The sequence below is a fragment of the Protomyctophum parallelum genome, assembly GCF_964188405.1.
Source record: "Protomyctophum parallelum genome assembly, chromosome: 19".
Taxonomy (NCBI): domain Eukaryota; kingdom Metazoa; phylum Chordata; class Actinopteri; order Myctophiformes; family Myctophidae; genus Protomyctophum; species Protomyctophum parallelum.
In genome coordinates this window covers 20,855,070-20,879,639 of record NC_139717.1, presented here as the reverse complement: position 1 = coordinate 20,879,639, position 24,570 = coordinate 20,855,070, and the positions used below count along the sequence as shown (strand labels likewise).

The window sequence follows — 24,570 nt, the reverse complement described above, 5'->3', positions numbered from 1 at the left end:
ATGGAACCAGGGAGAGGAAATACCACGAGAGTGACGAGAGTGACGAGTGTCAAACAGTCAATGTGTTCTCTCCGCAGTATACATAAATAAGCTGTCTGTATGCGATCTGGCCATTATTATTTTGATTACACTTGCTCGTTTGAGGACAGGTAGAGAGCAGACATGCATATTGTGTTTGGGAATGTTGCTGAAGGTTATGTTATTTTGTCAGCTGACGCCCAAATCAAAGAAACCATACCATTGATATCTCCGACAGTCAACGCACTGCGAGGCTACAATGGAAGCATAATTCTGACGGCTCGCGGTGGAATGGGCAAGTTAGGGTATCACGTTTATGTTATTTTTTCATCTGACACCCAAACCATACAGTGTTTATTTAATTATTTGATATCTACAATGGTATAATGTCTCCACAGTGAGGCTGTCAAATGTAGCCTATAGCAGCCTACTCGCTAGTAGGCTATAGTAGTAGCCTGCTAGGCTAACTAGTAACTAGCCTACTGGTAGGCAGGAAAATTACAACCAGAATGACCCGTTCTGAGCGAAACTCCTCCCTACACTCTGGACCTATATGACAAGAAGCACCCCTAGGGCAGAGTTTCCCAAACTTGTTCATGTCAAGGACCCCCGAATTGACACGAATGAGCTTGCGGACCCCATTTGAAAAAAATATATAAGAGAAGATGTTTATGGCTAATTTCAAGGACCCCCATACCCAGTTTGACATGCATTAGTCTACAGACCCCAATTTATATCGTACAATCAATGTTAATTTAACTCTGAGAGTGTACAAATGGAACACTCAGAGTTACAGACCCATAAGGGTCCAGGTTCCAAACTAGCTGGGGACCCCCCTGGAACTCCCCCAAGGACCCCTGGCCTGGTCCGCACCTATTTGACCTCAGATGTGTTTTGTACATTGCGATTAACCGTGTGAAAGTTTGAACACTTCTCTGGGGCATGTCTCATACTCGTAATGGGGTCGTATTGACTTTAGATTTTCGCAAACCATACATTTGCATAGTAGCACTATACTAAACATGTGGCACGCACGCACGCACGCACGCACGCACGCACGCACGCGCACACACACACACACGCACACGCACACGCACACTGCACACACACACACACACACACACACACACACACACACACACGCACACTGCACACACACACACACACACACACACACACACGCACACACGCACATGGATACTCCGCAGAAATCCCACATCTCCAACACTGTGGCCTTCTTCTTCACATTGCGGTGAGAAGGCTGCCAGGGTCTGTGTCAGTGTCATTTACCAGCTGAGTCACATACCAGACTCTCCACGACAGATGTATAATCTCTGTCATTAAGACCCGGCCGCTGCCACGTTTGGGGGGGTGTTGGAATGATGTTGTGCCCATAAGATGATCATTTTGATGACGGGCAATTAAAGAGGCGATTTGGCATTTATTTGTTCACAAGTTAAACTCATTCAGGAACACACTCATCGCGCGGCACTACACTACACTTACACATGCACATACACACACACACACACACACACACACACACACACGCAATACAGTCTGTCACTAGCACATAATTGCTTCATTAAAAATGTGGACAATGAAATAGGCCTACTGTATGAAAAGTTAATGAGTGATAATCATCAGTGATTATGTTATTATTAAGAGACGAATAAAGTTCAGGGAAATTGTCTCACTAGAGAACACATGCCAGAGCTATTATGTGAAACGTATAATGGTTCTTGGGGGTTCGCATTCAAATGTTCACATTTACGCCCACATTATTCACATTTAATTCACACTGATTAACCACCCCCTGCAGATAGCACAGTGATTCTATTCACCCCCCTCCCCCCCAAAAATGAAAGAAAGCAACTTAGAACAGTTGTCTAGTGTGAATTGTGATTTCCATATACATCACTTGTATATCGGCTATTTAAAAATAAAATAGTTTCCTCTTTCTTATTCTTTACTATTTTCCAATTTGGCAAACGTTTCACCAGGTTTTATCGTATAGTTTGTTGATTACTTTTGGTGCAGTATGATGGTCTTTCCCCCCCCCCCCCCTCCTTTTCTGTCTTTTAAATAAACTAATAATAATAATAATAAACTTTATTTATATAGCACCTTTCATACATAAATGTAGCTCAAAGTGCTTTACAGAGCAGAAAAGATAATAAAAACAAAAGCAAAACAAAACAGCATTAAAACAGGCATGCAGTTAAAACAATAGGACAATAACGCAGCGTCAAATCAGGTTAAGGCAGTGGTACAAAGATAAGAACAGATAAAATAAGGCAACGACATTAAAAAACAAGCAGTAATGCAATACAGTGAGGACGTGAATAACAAAAAATAAAAGATCACTTAAAAGCAATGTTGTAGAGGTGGGTCTTGAGCTGAGCTTTAAAAATGTCTACAGAGGCTGCCTGACGAAGGTACAGAGGGAGCTTGTTCCATGCCGACGGCCCGTAGAAGCAAAAAGCTGCTTCCCCGTATTTTTAGTTGCCATTATTTTAGGCAAAGCGAGCAGGCCAGCAGTGGAAGACCTTAGGGGCCGGTTTGGGACATATTTAGGCAGGCAGTCATGTAGGTAGGAAGGTGCGAGACCATTGAGAGCTTTATAGACAAGTAAAATCATTTTAAAATCAATCCTAAAAACAACAGGAAGCCAGTGCAGTGATGCCAAAACTGGAGTAATATGTTCTCTCATCTTAGTTCTAATTACAACTCTAGCTGCTGCATTTTGGACAAGTTGTAGTCTGTCAGTTGTTTTCTTAGGCAGTCCTGAAAAGAGCGCATTGCAGTAGTCAAGCCGAGAAAAAACAAAGGCGTGGATTAGCGTTTTTGCATCGTTCATTTTAAATAAACTAAACCGGTGCCCGGCTGTAGAGCACAGAGTCGGTTAGTCCTGGAAGTTGGGAGATCCATGCCCCATGGGTTTTGCAACACCCGTTGTATGCGTGTAAGAGTACCCGTTCCACCCTGTGTGTCAAGGATGCATACAGAGAGTTGAACCCAGATGCAAAGTCACAACCAACAAGAGTAGATAAAGTATTTAATAAAGAAAGGCAGAATCTTACACTGAATATGCAGGTAGGAACCAGGCAATCTAGAATGACATAAATGTCAAAACAGGAACAGGTAGCAGGACATCAATGACACCAGGTTATTAACTGACAATGAGTGTTTGTACTGAGTCCAGTTATATAGTGAGCAGGTTGATTGGAGAAGTGTTCACTGCTGGGCTGATGAGGTAGTTGAAGACAGGTGTGTAAATGGAACTGGGTGAACTGGGTGTGCTGGAATGGGATATGGGAGTGGCCAGTGTGGAGTCACAGACTGAGGGAGAGACAGAATGTGACACTGTGTTCCTTTAACGTTTAATGCCCATATTGACATTTCTGTATCTGTCTATCTGTATCTCTGGTTCCCTTTATTCCTATATATCTTCTGTGTCAGGCATGCCCAAATATGGAGATATGGAGGTGATCAGCTCCAGATCCCGGGCAGAGGCCTTTTGTGGCGCTTCAGGACAACCGTGGGTTCTCGAGTTACGCAAATCTCAGACATAGACACGTATACGTACTGTACAGCATGCAGATCCCCTTTCCACCGGTTGGTTCCCAATGGCAACTGGTTCAGTTCTTTTTGGTTCTTAGTCCAAAATTGGAACATTATTTATGAATTGAGTGGGCAAAACTATACCATACTGTATATTAAATTGTTTATATGATCAATATAAGCAACCCCCTTCCCCACAGTAGTAGCTTCATATTTTCCTATGCAATGCCTCATTTGCATGTATACAAATTTAAAATGTATAATACAATAAATCATTGTCTTCGTGTAAGTAAACAACAGGGGAAGTTTCATGGTGATAACAATCTAATATAGGTATGGTTTTGCCCACTCAATTCATAATTAACGTTCCAATTTTGGAGCTCTGGCTCATGGACTAAAAACCATGAGCCAGAGCTCATGAGCCAGAGCTCTTTGGCCCCTTTTCCGGTGGAAAAAGGGGCCAAAGAGACTTGTGCATTTATAGTTAGATAGATAAATACATTTTCACTTCACTGTAATCTGGGGGCCGCTCCCAGAAATCGATGAGCTAGAGAAACACTGAGCTAGAGCTGAGCTTTCGAGAGAGGGCGAGACCGACCGACATAATCGGTCGGGAAATTCAACTCGGCCCTGCTGGATTTTTCTGTCTACACCAAATGTCTTCCCCAAAAATAACAGCTGACTATTGTTCGTCAGGATAACCACAGACCATAGCTGTGCCCAACCTACCATAGCTGTGCCCATCCTACCATAGCTGTGCCCAACCTACCATAGCTATTAGCTCTCCATAACACTTCTGTATTTCCAATTTCCAATATTTTTACTTCTACTCCACTACATCTCAGATCCAAATAATTGTAGTTTTACTCTACTACTGTACATGTATTTGAAAACTGTATTTACTTGTTACTTTGTATAGATTCTTATTACAAAACATAGGCTACATTAACCACTTCAGCCCTACATTTCGGCCATTTGAAAATAGCCGATCTACAAGTTCACAATGCGTTGTATTGTTGTGGGCTTGTAGAGCAGAGTAAGAGAGTGGCGAACACTAGCGTTGACTCCCGTTGTAATTGTAACAATGGAATGCGGAAGTGCTCATTCTATCTCGATGGGATAGTTCCAAAGTTTGGAACTATGGCTCATATGAGCGCCCGCTTTGCGGCGAGATCAAAGCATGTCGCCACTCTCTTACTATTCCACTCGGGTATAGATAGCTGCCACAACTGAGTAAAAGTACCTCAGAATTGTACAGTAATTGAGTAAATTAGTTACTTACTTTCCATCACTGTGAGTGTGGTATAGAGTATTTGTAGACGAGCAGCCTGAACAGTGAACACACACACACACACACACACACACACCTCTCAATACACAAAATGTGTGTGTGTGTGTGTGTGTGTGTGTGTGTGTGTGTGTGTGTGTGTGTGTGTGTGTGTGTGTGTGTGTGTGTGTGTGTGTGTGCGTGCGTGCGTGCTTGCTTGCCTGCGTGCGTGCGTGCATGCGTGCTTGCATGCATGCGTGCTTGCGTGCAGGTGAGTCAGACGGATGAAGAGCGACTGAAGAAGGACTTAAGAGTATATTGCACATTAAAGAAAACGCTGATAGCATCTGTCCCCTGCTGTCCCCTGCTGTGGGGACGGATGTCCCACTTATCTATATTGAGATGAATTAGATGTGAGTCACATGGAACGGAACGACAGACAGACAGACAGACAGACAGACAGACAGACAGACAGACAGACAGACAGACAGACAGACAGACAGACAGACAGACAGACAGACAGACAGACAGACTCTGAGGGGTCACATTGAGGAGATGAGAGGGGGGGGGGGGGTGAAATAATGAAATAATGTGTTCAGTGAATTTGACAGAAAGGGAAAGGGCTGCACAAACTCGAGTCGAGTGGACAGTAATTAAAGACGTTATAGTTGATTGTTCCTGATTGTAATTCCTGTTCCCCAAAAAAAGGCATGCTGGCAAAAGGGAAATAATACCGCCTATAGTCGCTTTGACTTCAAGTGTTTGGATATTCTTGTAGATTTCAGCTCAGCATTTAATACGATACAGCCACATCTCTTAATTAAGCGGTTGAGGGACCTTACCTAACCTTGGACGATTACTATTGCAATTTATCTTGGTCACACCCCTTTTTAGCTTAGATTGACTGGCCTAATAGAGCGTCGCAGTCCCTCCCCCTTTCAGAACGACGAGTGGCCCTGCAGGAAATGAATCCCAATGCATTTTGCCCATAGGCTTTTCTTAAAGTATTTATTTAAAGACGGTTACGCCGCGGACAAAGCCAACTCGGATCGTGACAAATCAATGAACACAATGTGTTGGGCCGATCAAATAATAATAAAATAAGAAGAAAAACAAAACAAATAGTGTTGTCTCCTGCCTTTATTTTCTTCTTTCTAATGATCGGCCCAAAACATTGTGTCCATTGTCATGATTTGTCACGATCCGAGTTGGCTTTGTCCGCGGCGTAACCGCCTTTAAATAAATACTTTAAGAAAAGCCTATGGGCAAAATGCATTGGGATTCATTTCCTGGGCCACTCGTCGTTCTGAAAGGGGGAGGGACTGCTACGCTCTATACGGGGCCGGGGAGAAGAAGAGTGTGTATACTCGGATAATACAGTTAAGGCTTATATTGCAGCTCATGAAGAAAGCTTCAGCTGTCTCATATCAATAGTGATTTTCCATAATTAAAAAAACACGACGAATGAATACATGTAATGTAATGTAATGTTTTTATTTTTTTATGACCAAAATAAAACTGAACTGAAAGGAGTACAAGCGGACCATGGTGTCCCTTTTAAACGAACAAAAACAGTCCTGGTGTGAACACGCCCGTATTCACATGTAGATCCATTATTGATATTCTGTGTGTGTGTGTGTGTGTGTGTGTGTGTGTGTGTGCGTGCGTGCGTGCGTGCGTGCGTGCGTGCGTGCATGCATAATCTTGAGCACAGAGAGGAAATGAGAAACACTCAAACATCAACCCTTCAGATGAATGTATAATATGCGTGAGATAGACCAATTTCCTCCTGATGAAAAAGACCCCCAAACGAGCCACCCACACTGTGTAAATAATGAAATCACCATCTCAATCGAGGGGATGAAACTACAGGCTCTAGTGTGTCTAAATATAGTCGATACATTAGGCAGTGGACAGACAAACGGACCTGATTGCCCTACCTTTGCTGTGAAGTGTAAATGTAGAATTAAGGCTCGCGCCTTCTCACCGGCAAGAAGAAACGCGACCACATTACCCCGGTCCTATAGCCTCCCTCCACTGGCTTCCTGTCCATTTTAGAATCCATTTTAAGATTTTGCTTTTAAGATTTGTTTTTAAAGCCCTAAATGGGCTCTATTTATTCTTATTTTGTCTTATCTGTTCCTCCGTATTGTTGCAGTGCACTTACAGTATGTTATGTTTGCATGTACTGTTTTCCATTTTTAACCCGTACAGCACTTTGGTCGACCAATGGTCGACCAAAGTAAGGGTCTGCAATTGCATAAGCACTACATTGTGCTTATGCAATAAAAAAAGAAAGAAAGAAACAACCTTTTAAAGGATAGGTGGGTTTGTCTTAGGTTTTGAATGGTTGGACCTGGTGAACCAATGCATAAGCATCATACTTCAGCAGAGTGGTGCAGCGCTTGGCAAGGCTTACTGCTGCCGTTGTACTTTATATCGAGTCAGCCGAGACCTCACCTATAATCTGATGACTTCACAGATTAGCAATTTGCTGTTCAGAGCAGCAAAGTCACGGCCCGGTGTGTGTGTTCTGGATGTCTGCCAGCGGCCAGCGTTGTGATGCAACGTGGCACATTCTACAACAGGTCGTTAAGAGGAAGCAATCTGATTGGTTGAAACGGTTTCTAGCCGTTGATCAAACCAGCACTGTTCACCACCTAATCAAAACAGAGAATTCAGCCGCTCTGTTTTCCAGGAGCGCTAGCAAACTCGGTGGCTAGGCTAGCTAGTTTCTTGGGGTGTTGTTTAACGTGATTATTGCCACTTCAGTGAGGCTTGCGGAACTCGACTTCGTCTCGTTCCTGACCGCATCACTGTCGTGGCAATAATCACGTTAAACAACACCCCCTCGTGTAATATTGCTTAATTTAACTCTCAAGAGTTAAAGGGTCCATTTGATTACCAACTCTCCATCATTTAGCTGGGGACCACCTGGAACCCCCACCAAGGACCACTTGGTGGTCCCCGGACCACCGCTTGAAAACCACTGCTCCAGAGCGAGCTTTTTATTGTGCACACATTTGAAAGCACCGTCGACCTGTGGTAGAACATTAGCAATTGATTTATCAAAGCAAACCTAAAACCATGGCATTTCTTCTATAATAGTCTGATGTGCTCCGCGTCGGCAGCGGAACAAAGCAACCTGGCCTTTGTGCTTGCGTCGCTTTCGCAATTTAAAATCCAGGACTGAGTGCACCGAGTTGATTCTTGTCCCTTTTGTTACTGAAAAGATGACAAAAGCAGCGGTTTAAGTCTTATTTTCTTTAATTCTTTTGATGGAGCCTGGGGAGGAGTCGTTGCTGAGTCACATATACGTAGGTCAAACAATCAAAGTGAATATTGGGTTGTTTGCGGTTCATTTTAAGTTTGTGGTATCGACTTTAGAGGAAGAGTAAAGTCTTGGAACATTGAATTGGGTATAGTGTATTCATTTATAGATCGTTCAACAATGCCGTCTTATAGGCCCAAACCACACCAATGATTCCTCATGCAACTTCTCTTTCGTGTAATCATCCTCAAATGTCCAAATCGGTATCGAGTAGCCACGGCCTTGTCTCTGGTCCCACGTGGAAGAGGCCGGCCTCCGAAGGAGGTCTGTACAGGGGGGGCAGGTGTTGATTATGTGTTCGGCAGAATGCTCAGGCTCGCCACACGGGGCGGCGGTGGCTCAGGGGTGGAGTGGCTGGATGGTAACCTCAAGGTTGCCAGTTCGAACCAAGGCTCCCCCAGAGTTAGTGTTGAAGTGTCCTTGAGCAAGACTCTGAACCCCTAATTGCTCCTGATGTGCTGGCTGGTGCCTTGCATGGTTTCCGCCGCCATCGGTGTATGAATGTGTTTGTGAATGGGTGAATGTAATGCACAATCTATGTAAAGCACCTTGGATAAAGGCGCTATATAAATGCACCATTTACCATTTACCACACTCGCATGCAATGTTAACAATGGTTGGAGAAAACTGTATTCATTCAAAAGCAGCACCTAATTGGTTCTCAAAGCGGGGTCTGGGGACACCAGGGGGCCTTGACGGGATTCCAGGGGGTAAATTATTACAGCTAAATTATTCATAATTATAAAGAGTGCACACAATGGAACCCAATAGAGTGCACCATGTGGGTCTGAACTGAGTGGTGCTGTACTGTACTCGTACTGTAGTACTGTACAAGCCCTCCTCCCTGGCCTGTGTGTGTGTGTGTGTGCGTGCGTGCGTGCGTGCGTGCGTACATGTTTATGTCTTTTACTTTTTTAAGGTACAACGCTCCTGTTACATTTCTATGAAGGAACCTTTTTCTGTCCCTGAGTGGTAGTCTGACACACACACATGCAGTTGCACGTGCACACTCGTGCACGCACACACACACACACACACACACACACACACATTAATGTCCCTGAGTGGTGTTTTTCATTCAGTCTGACACACACACGCACGCACACACGCATGCACGCACACACACACACACACACACACACACACACACACACACACACACACACACAAAACTGTAGGCTATGGAATTTAAGGCCAATGCTATGGAATTAGGGCCGATTTATGGAATTTAAGGCCAATGCTATGGAATTAGGGCCAATGCTATGGAATGTAAGGCCAATGCTATGAAATTAGGGCCATACCTCTACAAATACTACAGTGATTCTTAACGACAGGTTATCAGTGGCGGTCGGACGGCACATTTGACGCCGCGGCCCGTGTTGGCCAATTAAAGAGAAACCCCACGCACCTTGAAATCGTTACTCGAGGTCCTCGGCCAATCGAACGCGGTGGCGGGCGGCGGCGGCCAAATTGATCCTCGACTCTTTCCAGGTTTGGACTTAACGAGGTCTGTGGAAACTGAAAGGTTAAGGCGTGCGCGCTGCTGACATCTGAGCAAAGGCTTTTCCCACTTGAGATCCGTTTACATCGAGTAGCACTTTCACAAATGCCTGTTGACCTTTTGCGTGTCCAAGCGCTTGTTTGTGGGCAGGGAGGGAGTGCGTGGGTGCATGTGTGCGTGTGCGTGTGTGTGTGTGTGTGTGTGTGTGTGTGTGTGTGTGTGTGTTTGTTCCTTGAGTGGCCTATAGGCAACATCGGTAGACAGGTGGCCCCCTCCATCCATAGGGAGGCACACAGGCCTGGAGGCGTGTTTGAATGCCATCCATCCATTAACGCTGCATCACTCAGTGGTTCTCACAGTGGGAGTGAGGGAGTTCCAGAGGTAGCCTGGTTAATAAACCAGACCGAATCAGCCGTTGGCAAAAATAAATTGCCTGCCGGCGGATTTCGGTCTGGGGAGGCTCAATTGTACGCCCATTTCCTACACCAGAGAATGTGGGCGGCCAATCGGGACACGGTATGCAATATGGGCGGGCTTTGGTACAGTGACTTTCAATGCTTGAGACCTTTGACTGACAGTAGCTCTGACCAATTGCGTCAAAGAGAAAATGTTTCCCTGGAAATTAAATCCAAGCTGAGCCTCCCCAGACTAATATCCCGCGGTCCGTGCAATATTAGTCTGGTTTATTAACCAGGCTATTCCAGAGGGTCCCCACGCAGAAAGACATGTTCATAAAGCATTGCTATAAAATCTGCTTCAGTGTCTGTCTGTCTGTCTCGCTCGCCCGTTTGAGCAACTTCTCGTCTTTGCATTGACGTTGTATCAAAAGACTCTGACTCTGACTGATTCCGATCCTGACTCTGACTGATTCTGACTGACTGATTCGAAATCTGATTCTGATTCTGACTCTTGACTCTGATTCTGATTCTGACTGATTCTGACTCTGATTCTTGACTCTGATTCTTGACTCTGATTCTGACTGATTCTGATTCTGACTGATTCTGACTCTGATTCTGACTCTGATTCTGACTCTGATTCTTGACTCTGATTCTGACTGATTCTGACTCTGATTCTGACTGATTCTGACTCTGACTGATTCTGATTTTGACTTTGATTCTGACTCTAATTCTGACTCTGATTCTGACTCAGAAACAGAGTCAGAGTCAGACTCCGATTCCGACTCTGACTCGAGATTCCGACTCTGACTCTGTCTGATTACGCCTCTGCCTCTGCTTGTTGATTCACAGATGGACACCAGGAAGCGGCTGGCCAAGATCGTGCTGGTGTTCGTGGGCCTGTTCGCCCTGTGCTGGTTCCCCAACCACGTGCTCTACATGTACCGCTCCTTCCACTACAACCAGATGGACGTGTCGCTGGCGCACCTGGTCATCACGCTGGTGGCGCGCGTCCTCAGCTTCTCCTCGTCCTGCGTCAACCCCTTCGCCCTCTACATGCTCAGCGAGAGCTTCCGGAGGCACTTCAACAGGTCGGGCTCCTGTTATAATTATTATATCTTTTTTTAAAGGTCCTATTCCTGCTCATATATGTGAGCGCACAGGGCGGTGTTCTCCGCCCTATCAATTAGTACAGAGACAGATCAAACGGACGGAGATTATTGATATCAAAACCGGCTGGGAGCGCCTGTTGCACAACACTCTGTTGTTTTCTGGTGGGACGTCATCTAAAATGTCGTCGTCCCCCCCATTTTAGCCGACGAGATCGAAAATCTTAAAACGTTAATAACTCTTGATCTAAATCATTACGTCCAATACTAAGAAAATATTATGTGTTAGACGGCCCATTGCAGTCCCGTCGCTAGTCGCGTTAAAATTAATCATACCTCCCGTTGAGCTCAATCGCATCAAGAGTGTTTTGGCTACATCAAATGCTATCCCACATCCGGGATAGCATCCAGTCCGTCGCTAAATGTGTCCCCGCTGCTACAGTATAAATCACTGGGCGCTATGATTTAATGTATAACATACCCCGGGCGTTCGGGGTGTTAATGACGTTTAGAAGATTTATAACACTATGTGTAATTATGTGGATTTAGATATTTTAGATTTTAGCAGTGTCATGGACACTGGGCTCACTTCCTTCCTGGACTACAATTCCCATAATGCTTTTGTCCACTGCTCCTCCTTGTGGATAGACAGAGGGCTGTCTTACTGAGGCAACATGTAGTCCAGGAAGTAAGTGAGTGCAGTGAACACAGATAAAATCTAAAATATCTAAAACCACATACTACACACATAAAGACCCCGGGAAAGTGTTCTAAATCTTCTAAACCTAAACGTCATTAAAGATGGAGTGCCACCATTTTTTCCACCCTAAAACATGATCATCAGGTATTATTACAATATAAGGGGGGAGAACTTTTTCCAAAAAGTGTACAGTATGCCTGGTTTGCCTGTTGGGTGGTGATGAGTGGTGATCCACCTGAACTGAAGCCGCACCCACAGCTGTAGTTGTATGATAAAGGGGGAGGGGTTAGGGGAGGGGCTGATAGTGTGGTGTCACTATTACTGTTTACTTCATTGGCCCGTTTGACTGTCAAGGGTTCAGCCTCCAGGAAGCCTAAATACAAAGTTAATACACCATTGCACATAAAAACAACTCCAGGGTGTCTAATGAAGTACTGTCACCTCATAGACACATGAAAAACTTGAAAAATACAAAACAATTAACATATTTCTGCTCTTTCCTTTTGTTTGACTGCAGTTTGTGGAATGTTGTCAAATTAAGCAGTAATAGGACACGCTCAGTGTGCATGCACTAATGACCAATGGTATAAAGCCGTTTCTGATGTTCTGAACACTTTGTGCTAAAGGTAAGCCAATGAAGGTTTGGAATTGAATGGGGCTATGGGGTGTTATGCTAGTTCGCTTATTTCCATCCAAAGAAGTAGTAAAGTGTGCCGCTTGGGATATTATTTACATTATGAAGAGAGGATATATACAAAGAAATTCTAATTTTGAGCGATGGAAATAAGCGAATTAAATTCAATGCAATTCATTTAGGGTTTATGGTAGGGGAAATGGCCAATAGGAGCTTTTGCACAAAATAACACCTGGACCTCTTTGGTGGGGACGTAACAACTACAAAGAAAGGTAAGAAAGCCTTTTAGTATGGAATTCTCCTTTAAGGCAAAACATTCAAAATGTCATCATGCTTTAAGTAGCATGTGACGTGTCAAACTAGGGGGTTTTCATGATTCTGTTTCCATTCCAAGCATTAGTTTTGCACAGAAAACATGCGTTGGGCTAAAAACAGCCATAGCCATTTGCCCAAATGTGCTGACCTCATCACATTTGTGAAGACGGCTATTAGTCCATGGGCCAGACCAGATATCGGTACCACTCAGGGTGACGAAGGTTACTTATATTTTTTTCAAAGATCTATGTCTGTAGATGATATTTTGGTATGATAGACCTTCCAGAGTGGTAGCTAAATCATAGTTATCACCTCATGAAGTATACCCGCCCCTTCAAGAAATTGCATTTCAGATACTGGTACATATCCTGCTTTAGACTCGTGTACAGGACATCTGTCAATGCTTCACAACATTGTCTCTGGTATCATTTTAAAGGGGACAATGTAATCTTTCATTCAAGATTAAATGTGATCCTTTCTGACCAATATAGAGGTTACTAGAACTCCTTGAACTGTAAAAACCTAGGCGAAAAATACAATTTCCGCCTAAACTATATACTATCTTTTAGCCCTGCGTCATCTAGGAGCAACAGGGACACAAAATTCAAAGTCTACAACACGCTCAGGACCATAAGGATTCAGAAAATGTATAATATGCCTATACTATCTCTTGCCATGGGTGATTGTGAGCCTTAAATTGGAAGAGTACATGATTTTCGCCTAAGCAATATATAATTTCTTATTACTGTTAATGTTAATGTTCAGCTTGCCAGAGAAAAGAACCTTGTTTGGGTCCTAGCAAGAATGTCACAACAAGATGACCAGTCAGTCAGCAACTGGACCGGCTTCAATATCCTGACTCGTGGTGATATGACAGTCATCCCTGACAGCGTAGGCTATCTGCCTACCATCAATGCTCCAGCGACACAAATGTCCACTGTCAATGAGGTGCTTAACCAGTCACTAAGCATCATGCAGTGCTTAGACCTGACAAACATTGTCTGTGTCTTTGACCAAGCACTGTATGCAAAGGCCATTGAAATCACATGGAAAGATGCTGCCAAGTTCCAGAATATCATCATCGGACTTGGGGTATTTCACACCATCTGCACACTGCTGGCAATCATAGGAAAGCGTTTCCAAGATGCTGGACTCAGAGACCTGTGCATTCAGTCTGGCATGATCGCAGAAGGCTCCATTGCTGGGGTCATGGATGGTCGCAAGTACAACAGGGCAGTGCGACTACACAAGCTCTTGTATGAGGCACTCATGCGACTGACATGGAAGGGTTTCCTCTCTTGGTTGGAAACAACTCACCCGAATGACATGGTTCAATTGGACGAAACACTGAAGGCAGCTGACAGACTTGGGGAAAAGGTCTCACAGGCTGCTTTGAAGGAAGTGTTAGAGAACAGCTCTTGTACACACATCATAGAACAGTTTGAAGTGTATTGCGAGTTCCTCCGAGGTGGAAACGGCAGCCTCTCCAGCTTCTGGATTTGGACATGGTTGAAATCTTGTTGGGGCTCATCCGAGCATCCCGAGAGGGAGACTGGATGCTACACTTGGCAAGCATTCGAGCAATGATCCCATGGTGCTTTGTGTATGACAGGATTAATTATGCACGCTACCTCCCCTACTACTATGCCCAGATGTCTCAGCTGTCCATCACACACCCAGATGTGTACACAGAATTCATGAAAGGAGGTTTCTCTGTCCAACTGGGACCCACTAATCCCTTTGGTAGAATCCCAGTTGACCAAGCCATAGAAGAGACGGTGAACAAAGACACCCAGACAGCTGGAGGGACAAAGGGATTCAGCTTGAAGTCAGGAGCTGTGGCCAAGTATTACCTAACTGCCGAGTATAGAAGCATGTACCTCAGACAGCTGAGAGACCTGGCTGATCAATCCATGTCCAAACTGTCCCATCCAGATCTACAGGGTCCAAGAATCAAGAGAGATGAAGCAGATGTCCAGTCTCTTCTTGACCTTATGAGAACACATGGTTCAATCCTATGTCTCCTGATGAGAACGATCTGGTTAGCCTGTCCACTGGCTCCTTGGCTCCACCTGGTGTGTCAGGAGACCTCCTGAGAGCTCATGAAATAGGAGAAGAGGCATACCAAGCATTTAAACAAACAAGGTTAGAAGCAGACTAGAAACAGAATTTCATGATAAGATGACCAAGCAGAGCCTGAAGACATTCTCCAGTGTCAGCACAAAAAAGGCTAAAGGAAAGAAAGGGCAGGACGTGGTGCTGAGGGCAGACAGAAACCTGTTCAGCCACATGATCCTGTTGGCGGAAAGCAGGAAGATAGACATGAAAGATGTCCTTGCCCACCCACTGGGCCCACTGCCATGGGCACTTGCAAATGCTGATGGATCTCTACGTAAAACAAACAAGGCTGCACTTGCCAGGGAGTTGGAAAAGAGTGTGTCTCCTGCAGAACACATCCCAACACCATCTACTGCTATCATTGACGGGATGAGCCTGGTCCAGAAAATGAATGGCAACAACAAAACCTTTCGACAGGTGGCAGAGTCACTCTTCACCCAGATCCTCCATGAGGGAGCACAGAGTCAGAGGATTGATGTTGTGTTTGATGTGTACCGCCAGACTTCAATCAAAGATGCTGAACGACTAAACCGGGGTGCAGACACTACTGTCCTATACAAGAACTTGGCAGGAGGACATCACGTACAGCAGTGGAGAACGTTCTTGTGCAGTCCTTCCAACAAGTCCAGTCTCATCAAGTTTCTGGTAGAAGAGTGGAACCTCCCACAATACAGAGAGAGGCTGCATGGCAAAGTGTTTTACACAACCTGTGAGGAAACCTGTTATAGGTTGACACATGGTGGGTGTGATGAAGTAGCAGAACTGAAATCCACACATGAAGAAGCTGACACTCGCCTGCTCCTGCATGCTTCACATGGTGCAAACATGGGCTCAAAAGCAGTCATCATCACAGCCGAAGACACTGATGTCATGGTGCTTTGTCTTGCATTCCAGAAGAACATCACCTGTCCCATCTACATGAAGTGTGGGACACAGAACCGCACACGATATGTGAACATCAGCAAACTGGCAAGCTCAGTTGGAGACAGCCTCTGTGACAGTCTAATTGGCTTACATGCCTTCACTGGTTGTGACACTGTTAGTGCCTTCGCTGGCCAGGGCAAGCTGAAAGCCCTGAAGATGGTGAAGAAAGATACTTCTTACCAAGAAACCTTCAGTGGACTAGGGCAGTCATGGGATGTCAGTGAGGAGCTGTTCCAGAGAATTGAGGAGTTTATATGTCACATGTACGTAGGGATGGGTATCGTTAGGATTTTTTCGAGTCCGGTACCGATTCCGGTTCTGCTTATCGATTCCGGTTCTTAACAGTTCCCTATTTCGGTTCCAAAATGATATAAAAGAGGTCAAATGTTTAACAAAAAAGCTCAATGTCAATTTAAGACATGTAATGAATAAATAGTGTAACATCCTCTTCCTCCTCATTCAGTTGAGCCATTTGTGGATAATATAGTAAAAAAATAAATGGTATAAACTTAAGGTAAATTGTTTTTCACAAAGCTTTTATTACAAAGACTTTGCTTTAAGACAGATGAATAGAGTATAGACCAACATCCTTTCCTTTAACAGTTGAGCCATTTGTGGATACTACAGTTACCTCTTACTACTACTGACAATGACAACAAATATGCCTGAGACTACACAACATAAACATCACTGCAACACAAAGTCAGAAATCTAGAAAAAAATATCATGTGGTGCACAGTCTGCATGGCATGTCAGAGCAGAGTGTATACTGTATACTAAAGACATGTATAATGAATAGTATAACATCTTCTCCTTTATTGAGCCATTTGTGGATAATATAGTGATTCTTTTAAATGTATCTATATAATATCGATTCTGTATTTACCCAGGGCAATAGTGTTGTAGGCTACTTCTCTTACCAATAACAAATAAAAGCATGTCTGAGATCTGAGAGCAACACACACACGATTGACTGTGTAAATTAGCATCGCTAATGAAGGGGAAGGGGCAGCGCGTCAATGGGGGATCATTGAAAACAAAGGCTGTGGTTTGCTACTAACAGAAATGTGCATGCACACGGGCTGCCCAAAGTAGGCTATCTTTTGTTGTTTTTTCGCCACCTCTCGAAGTTAGACTGGGTATCAGACCCTACGCCGTGATCACACACACACTCACAGTCACACACACACGGGTGCGCACTCGAAGTGAGTGCACCGACGCTTTCTCTCCTTCTCATGTTGATTCAATGCTGCGCAGCCAGCGTGCTGCGCACGTATGCAGTAGTGAAGACTCATACAAGGCGCAAGATTCCTGTCCTCTCTTAAAAGTTTCCTCCCATAAACTTTACTTGAAAATTACGTTTAAGAAACTTTAATAATGATGTCGCCTCAGTGCCAGGCACAGCGCGTCTCTCTGTCTCTAGACTCCTCGACAACTAACTCCATGCAGAGAGATGGCTCTGCCTCTGCAAGCCACAAGCCCACAACTCGGCGCTGATGCAACGCGGTGTAGGCTTGTAGATCAGCTCTGTTCCCTGCACATCCATTAAGGGAAGAAAATAAATAAATTGCGTGTGACCGCGTGTCTGGGAACCGATAGAGAGAACCGAAATTGAATTATTGTAATGGGTACCCGGTACCCAGGCACGTTCGGTTCGGTACATACTTGGTACCGAGATTCGGGACCCACCCCTACATGATGTACGCTGCAAACAGCAGCACGGTAGAGGTGAACCAACTGCGCTACCAGCTCTTCTGTACCAAAAGGGGAGAGATCGAGTCCAGCCAGCTTCCACCATGTAGAGACTGTCTCTTTCTGCATGTTGAACGAGCCAACTATCAGGCAGCCATCTGGAAGAGCAGTCTGCAGCCTAACCCTGTGGTCCCAAGTCCTATAGAGCATGGATGGAAAGAAGATGAAGGCAAGATGGCAATTCACTGGATGCGCTCTCCACCTGCACCAGATGTAGTCCTGGAATTGCTAACATGCAACTGTGTCCGTTCATGCAAAATGCCAAGCTGCACATGCTTATCAAATGGACTGGCATGCACAGATATGTGCAAGCTGCAGACATGCAGCAACCAGAAACTGCAGGATGATCCAGAGCCTGAGCTCGAACTCGAGGAGTCAGACGCTGAGAGAGACGAGGCGTTTGAGTGACATTGCGTGGAGTTCATTATAATGTTGTTCTGTTTAATACTTTAATATATTGTTCATTAAACTCAAACTTCCTTATCCCATTGTGGTGACCTTATTTCCTTCATGGTAGGGACAAACATTCACATGCTTTCTAAAAAAAAAGAAAAAAATATAAAACCTAAAAAAATAAAAGGGGCTAGCAGTACTGAGCCTTCACGTGGCAGCCCTGTTTCCACTAATTCCACAGTACCACACACTTCTGATACATTTTGCTTTGTGCATCTTCCTTGTAGGTTGTTCTATTACACTATGGTTCCTTATCCCATTTTGGTGTCCTTTATGTTACCATATATATCCCGGCTGTTCTATAGTTTGTTATAGGAGACCTACTGCTCTTCTATTCTAAGGCTCACAATCACCCATGGCAAGAAATACTTTAGGCATATTATACATTTTCTGAATCCTTATGGTCCTGGGAGTGTTGTAGACTTTGAATTTTGTGTCCCTGTTGCTCCTAGATGACACAGAGCTAAAAGATAGTATATCATTTAGGCGAAAATTGTATTTTTCGCCAAAGTTTTGACAGTTCGAGGAGTTTAGTAACCTCTATATTGGTCAGAAAGGTTCACATTTTATCTTGAATGAAAGATTACATTGTCCCCTTTAAAATGATACCAGAGACAATGTTGTGAAACATTGACAGATGTCCTTTACACAAGTCTAAAGCAGGATATGTACCAGTATCTGAAATGCAATTTCTTGAAGGGGCGGGTATACTTCATGAGGTGATAACTATGATTTAGCTACCACTCTGGAAGGTCTATCATACCAAAATATCATCTACAGACATAGATCTTTGAAAAAAATACGAGTAACCTTCGTCACCCTGAGTGGTACCGAAAAGTGGAAATCTGGGGTCAGGCCCATGGACTATATGGCCAAGCCCATTTTTAGCGTTTTCTTTTTTGTCTAGTTTGACATGGCACATGCTACTTAAAGCATGATGACATTTTGAAACGTTTGCCTCATAGGTTGTTAATGGTATGGTCACATTATGGCTATTATGAAAACTGGCCAACATTATGCAAGTTAGCATCCGGCAGTTTCTAAATGCTGCGTGGGACCCATACTCGACATTTCTAACATAATACTTTAGGGTAGGCTACTAAAAATGTCCGGGTTCACATTCTGGCAAGTGGACTATAAGCTGCCGCGCCGCAGTGCTTCTACGACGTACTGTAGGTGGTGCACTCCTTGCCTTTCCTGGCGTTGCCCGAATATGGTCAGTTGCCCGAATATGTTCAGTTTGCTTGCCTTTATAGTTCAGGGTCCCTGGCGCAGTGCCCTGCCATCTTCATCCTTCTCTCTCTGACTGTCTGTGACCCGTGGTACTGTAGGTCCCCATGCATAGATGCCGTCCATGTGACATCTATATAGTTCTCTTCAAAAGTGAACGCACAAATTAATAAAATAATGATACTACTAGTAGTAGTAGTAGTAATAGTCATAATCATCATCATCATAAATGCAGTGGTGGAAAGTAACTAAGTACTTTTACTTAAGTACTAATTTACTTGAGTATTTCTAAATTCCAGTACTTTTACTTCTACTCCACTACATCTCAGAGGCAAAATTTGTACTTTTACTTCAGTACGATTATTTGAAATTTTGAATTACTAGTTTTTTTTTGTTTTGTTTTTTTTGATTAGAAAACATACATTAACCACTAAACACATTTTGAACTTGTGAAATGGGACATTCTGCAATATGAATACTTTTACTTTTGTACTTTAAGTACATTTTGATGCTGCTACTTTTGTACTTACTCAAGTACATTTTCAATTCCGTACTTTTACTTCAAAAATAGCAGATCTAACAAAGTACTTCTAAATTGCAGTATTTGTACTTTTACTACGTAAAACAATTGAGTACTTTTTCCCCCACTGCATAAATGTGCTTTGTACTTTCACGTTGGATCAGATTGGCAGAATAATCCTGACAACTAAGGCCTCACTCACACCTTCGCAACAGACTGATCCTTGTTGTATACAAAGGGTGTGATACATCTTGCCCCAATGCATTTCCAATGGGAGTCACATGGTTTGACACAACATTTGTGTTGTATGAGGGGGAGGGGGGGCAGTCGGAACACAGCCGAAAGCCATACAACAGCTTGTAGTCCAAAATCGTTGTATCAAACCATGTCACTTCCATTGGAAATGCATTGGGGCGGCCATGACACTTACATCTTGCTTACATCTAGCATGCATCAATGTTGTATGCTAGATCGAAAGGTGTGAGTCAGGCCTGAGGAACAGCACACAAAGCCTGTAGGGGGAAAAACAACAAACAGCATAGCTCCCCGTTGGAAAGCAGCTAAAAGGGCAATGTAAATGTCATACCGGTCATAATTCATCCCACTGGAGACTACTTACTGTACTTCATAATAGGTCATAATACCTCCAGTGACTGCAAGCCCCATCTGCCATCTTAACCCATTTTGGACTGAAGACGATTAAAAAAAAAGTCTTCTAAATCCTAACCTTTTTGTGAAAAATGTTTCTGTCAGTGGAGCTCAACCTTTTTCATGTCAAGGACCCCCAGAATTATCTCTACTGAGCGGACCCCCGCTCAAAATATGTAGTTCCAGGGACCCCCCAGAAGCCAATATTTAGTTAAAAATGTTCTCTGAAATATATATTCAAAGATTTGTGCCACATTTTCACGATTTTTCAAAAATAGCAGACCTACAAGCTCATAGATCTGCTATTTTTCAATAGCTAAATGACAACATAATGTTTAAAACACCAAAACGGGTTCCCGCCTAAAATGGGTTAATGGCAGCTTTTTAACAGCAAGCTTAGAAAAATATCTTTGCAGGGAATATAGGAATGGATAATGTACAGTAGGCGTTTATAATGTTTTGACGTTAAGCCTTTACTTTGAATGCAGGGGGAAAAAAAAACGTCACCCACATTTACAGTAAAATAGAACATGTACTTGTGTCTTGGTATACTTATCAAAGACATGTGCTTAAAGATGGAGTGCCGTGATCTTTTCCACCCTAAAACATGATCATCATGTAATATTATTATATAAGGAGGAAGATTTTTTTTCCAAAAAAAAGTGTACAGTAGGCTATTTGTTAAAATCTCGTTTTTATGTGGAAACACGGTAACACCCTCCAGTTCAACAGTTTCCGTGCCGGGAATGGATTACTCCAGGTTAATGTCGCTGCCGTATCGGACATACCCGCCTTTTGTTTTATGTGTTTAATCCGTCTTCGTCGCGGAGTATGAGACTGGATGCCTTCGCTGTGATGACGAAACCGGAAATCGTCACATGCTGTGGGCTGCTAGGGCTTCTGGGAAATTGAGGCCAATGGAAATGCATTGGGTGCAACGCCTCATTGAAACCAATCTTGTGTGCGTCTTCCGGGTGCACCAAGATGGTGGATGCTACACACAGATCATAACAAACCACGGGAGCTTTTTTTGATGGATTTTCGCGGATTAAAAGCCCAAATAATTCAGCGTATGCTCTAAAGGTAATACAACAATCTCGGCAGTGAAGGGGGGTTGATTAAAATGCGGGTTAATCGTAAAAAACAGTCAAACTGTTAACACAATGCAATGCCAAAATGCCTCGCAAGTTAAGATTTAACCCCCGGAGGTCGCCAAACCCAACAGATGGCGTGTAGCCGTGTAGTAAGGGTTATATCAACACCATGCAGCCGAAGCTTTTGATTTGATTTGATTTATTTGATATATTCATGATACAATTCATAGAAGAGCAGTACAGAATGATCAGGATTGCACAAAAAGTCAGAGGACTGAATTCCATTGTGAACCAAATAAATAAATAAATAGTTACAGCATATGATACGAAGAACATGTGTACTAACATTACAATACTAATGCATTTACAACCGACCATCATAGATCAGGTCTCAGGTTTGGTGGTTTAAGATCAGCTACACTAGCCCTTGTGTTCAAACTATGGAACTGGTATACGGGAAGTAACCTTTAGCTCAACACTAACCTTCCGTGCTGCCCAGGCTGCTAGACAGCGCCATACGTTCTTCCCATCGTGAGGAACAATGGGCGCCTCCCATAAGGATCCACTCATTGTCATGTCTTTGTTGCTTGTTTTCTCCGAAAAACTCATCTGACTCACCTGACACACAGCTTAGGGGAGGGGATGATATTGTGATGTCACTAGATGGTTTTTTTCATTGGCACGTTTGACTGTCAAAGTTTCAGCCTCCAGGAAGAAACCCTAAATACAAAGGGAAGACATCATTGCACATAACAACCACACCAAGGGGTCTAATGAAGTACTGTCACCTCTTAAACACATGAAAAACTGAAAAAAATTAAAGATAAATACAAACATCACGGCACTCCATCTAAAGTTTCTATTTATCTGTATCACAATGAAAACTAATTTCCTCTTTAAAGGGTTTAACCCATTCTGAACGGGAACCACTTTTGGTGTTTTAAGCATTAATTATGTTATACTTTAGCTATTGAAAATCTACAAGCTCATAGTGCGGCACCGAGTGCCGTGCTACGGTGCTACGAGCTTGTAGATCTGCTATTTTTGAAAATCTATGAAAATGTGGCACAAATCTTTGAATATTCATTCTTTCAACTCAAATCTTTGCTTCTGGGGAGGAACCTGGAACAACATATTTTCAGATGGCGGCCGGTGACCAAATACACATAATTCTGGGGGTTCTTGCCATGAAATGAAATGAAATGAAACATAGAAACAGGGTTTTTTTTCAGAAAACTGTCAGGATTTAGAAGACATTTTTTAACCCCTTTTGGTGTTTTAAGCATTATGTTAGCTATTGCAAAATATCAGATCTATAAGCTCTATTTTTGAAAAATCATGAAAATGTGCCTCAAATCTTTCAGAGTTTCAGTTTTTAATTCAAATCTTTGCTTCTGGGGAGGTCCCTGGAACAACATATTTTCAGATAGGGGTTGGCGGCATATTACATATAACTTTAAAAATACACTTTTTTAAATATCAGGCCAAAATGGGTTAAAGTAAAACAGTAGCCTACTTTTTTTTCCCCACCACTGACTAACACCATGGTCTCTCTCTCTCTCTGTCTCTGTGCCCACCATGTCTTCCTCTCGTTGTAGCCAGCTGCGTTGCGGCCGAGGGACGCGCCCCGAGCGCCAGGTGAGCTACCTGCAGAGCACCTCCCACATCCGCCTCACCTCCATCAAGAAGACCGTGCCCGCCGCGGCCGTTGTCGCCGCCGTGATGCCGCCCAAAGATCTCGGAGCCGCCACCACCGCTGCTGCGGTGGCGGCGGCCACCAGAAAATCTACCAAGCAGAAAGTGGCTATGTGAAAGAAAAGATAAATAAATGAACACTGCGGGAGTTGGAATTGGACGTGAATTAGTCACCGGTGTGCGTGCACTGCCGTGCGTGCGTTTTAGGTAGAAGCCATGGACAGCTGGTGGGCTGGTGAAGTTAACTTTCAAAATGGTATAGTCTCTCAATCTCTACCAAGCAGAAAGTGGCTATGTGAAAAAATATATATAAATAAAATAAACACTGCGGGAATTGGACATGAATGAGTCGCACTGCCGTGTGTGCGTTTAGGTAAAGCGCCATGGACAGCGGTGGGCTGGTGACGTTCACTTTAAAAAATGATACGGTCTCCCAAGAGACGAGAAGTGGGTTCCACACACTGGTATAGCCAAAGTGCAGATACTTTTATTTTTGGACGGAGAGTAAAAAGAAGCTTCTGTCTTCTCGAGGTTTAGTTGCCAGCGTGTGCGCGGCCACCTTTCTTGTCTCTCGGAGACTACAATTTAGATTATTCTGCCCGTGGGCAGGCGGCAAAACTACAAGACCCACAAGTTGACCTTAATCATTCAGAATGTACAGTGAAGTGTTTCCACCCGACACGAAGGAACGAGGAATAACTCAACCATTTGGGGGAACAAGCAGTCACAACACGTTGTTTCTCTACGGCTAACGGCCGCCATTGTCCATTGCTATCAGAGATGTTTGGGGGATGTCCACTGGCCAGCAAAAAAGGTCACAAAAAGGCCCACTTGCAGGGGGTTTAGGTTGTATATTATTATGTCCAGGCCACTAGGGCACCGCAGCTAGGCCAGTGTTCCAATGCCGAGTGGACCAAAGCAACCTGGAATGTATAAAGCTCTTTTCCACTGCAACAACTAAGTGAACCGTGTGCCATGCCGTGTAACATATTCCACAGGTTCTGGATTTTCTTTTGCGGCTTTCACCTTTTATTAATATTTTTGCTGACAGGAAATGGGGAGAGAGATGGGGGAGTGACATGCAGTAAAGGACGTCGGGATCGAGAGTCGAACCCCTCGGCACACTGCCAGACTGGATTACCGCCCCCCCGGGGTGCCTGGACCGCTGAGCCACGGCCCAGGCCGCGTTTTTCTTTTTTTGATACATTGTGAGCTTGTACAGTAGTTCAGCTATTTTTCCGCTTTTTTAATGATTTTTAGATGAATGTTTAATTTTCTCTTATAACGTACCTGATCCCCCCC

At 43.8% G+C, this 24,570-nt stretch overlaps 1 protein-coding gene across 1 annotated transcript in view; it reads left to right on the top strand.

Annotated features, from left to right (window-relative positions):
* Nucleotides 1-23,385, top strand: part of nmbr (neuromedin B receptor) — a gene marked incomplete at both ends in the record, with an annotated part of 132,657 nt that extends 109,272 nt beyond the window's left edge. Inside the window, 2 exons of the mRNA XM_083790496.1 lie at nt 10,929-11,167; nt 23,172-23,385. Of these exons, the coding sequence (XP_083646622.1) occupies nt 10,929-11,167; nt 23,172-23,385 (453 nt within the window). The remainder of the gene's footprint in view (nt 1-10,928; nt 11,168-23,171) is intronic.
* Between the last annotated feature and the right edge of the window lie 1,185 nt (nt 23,386-24,570).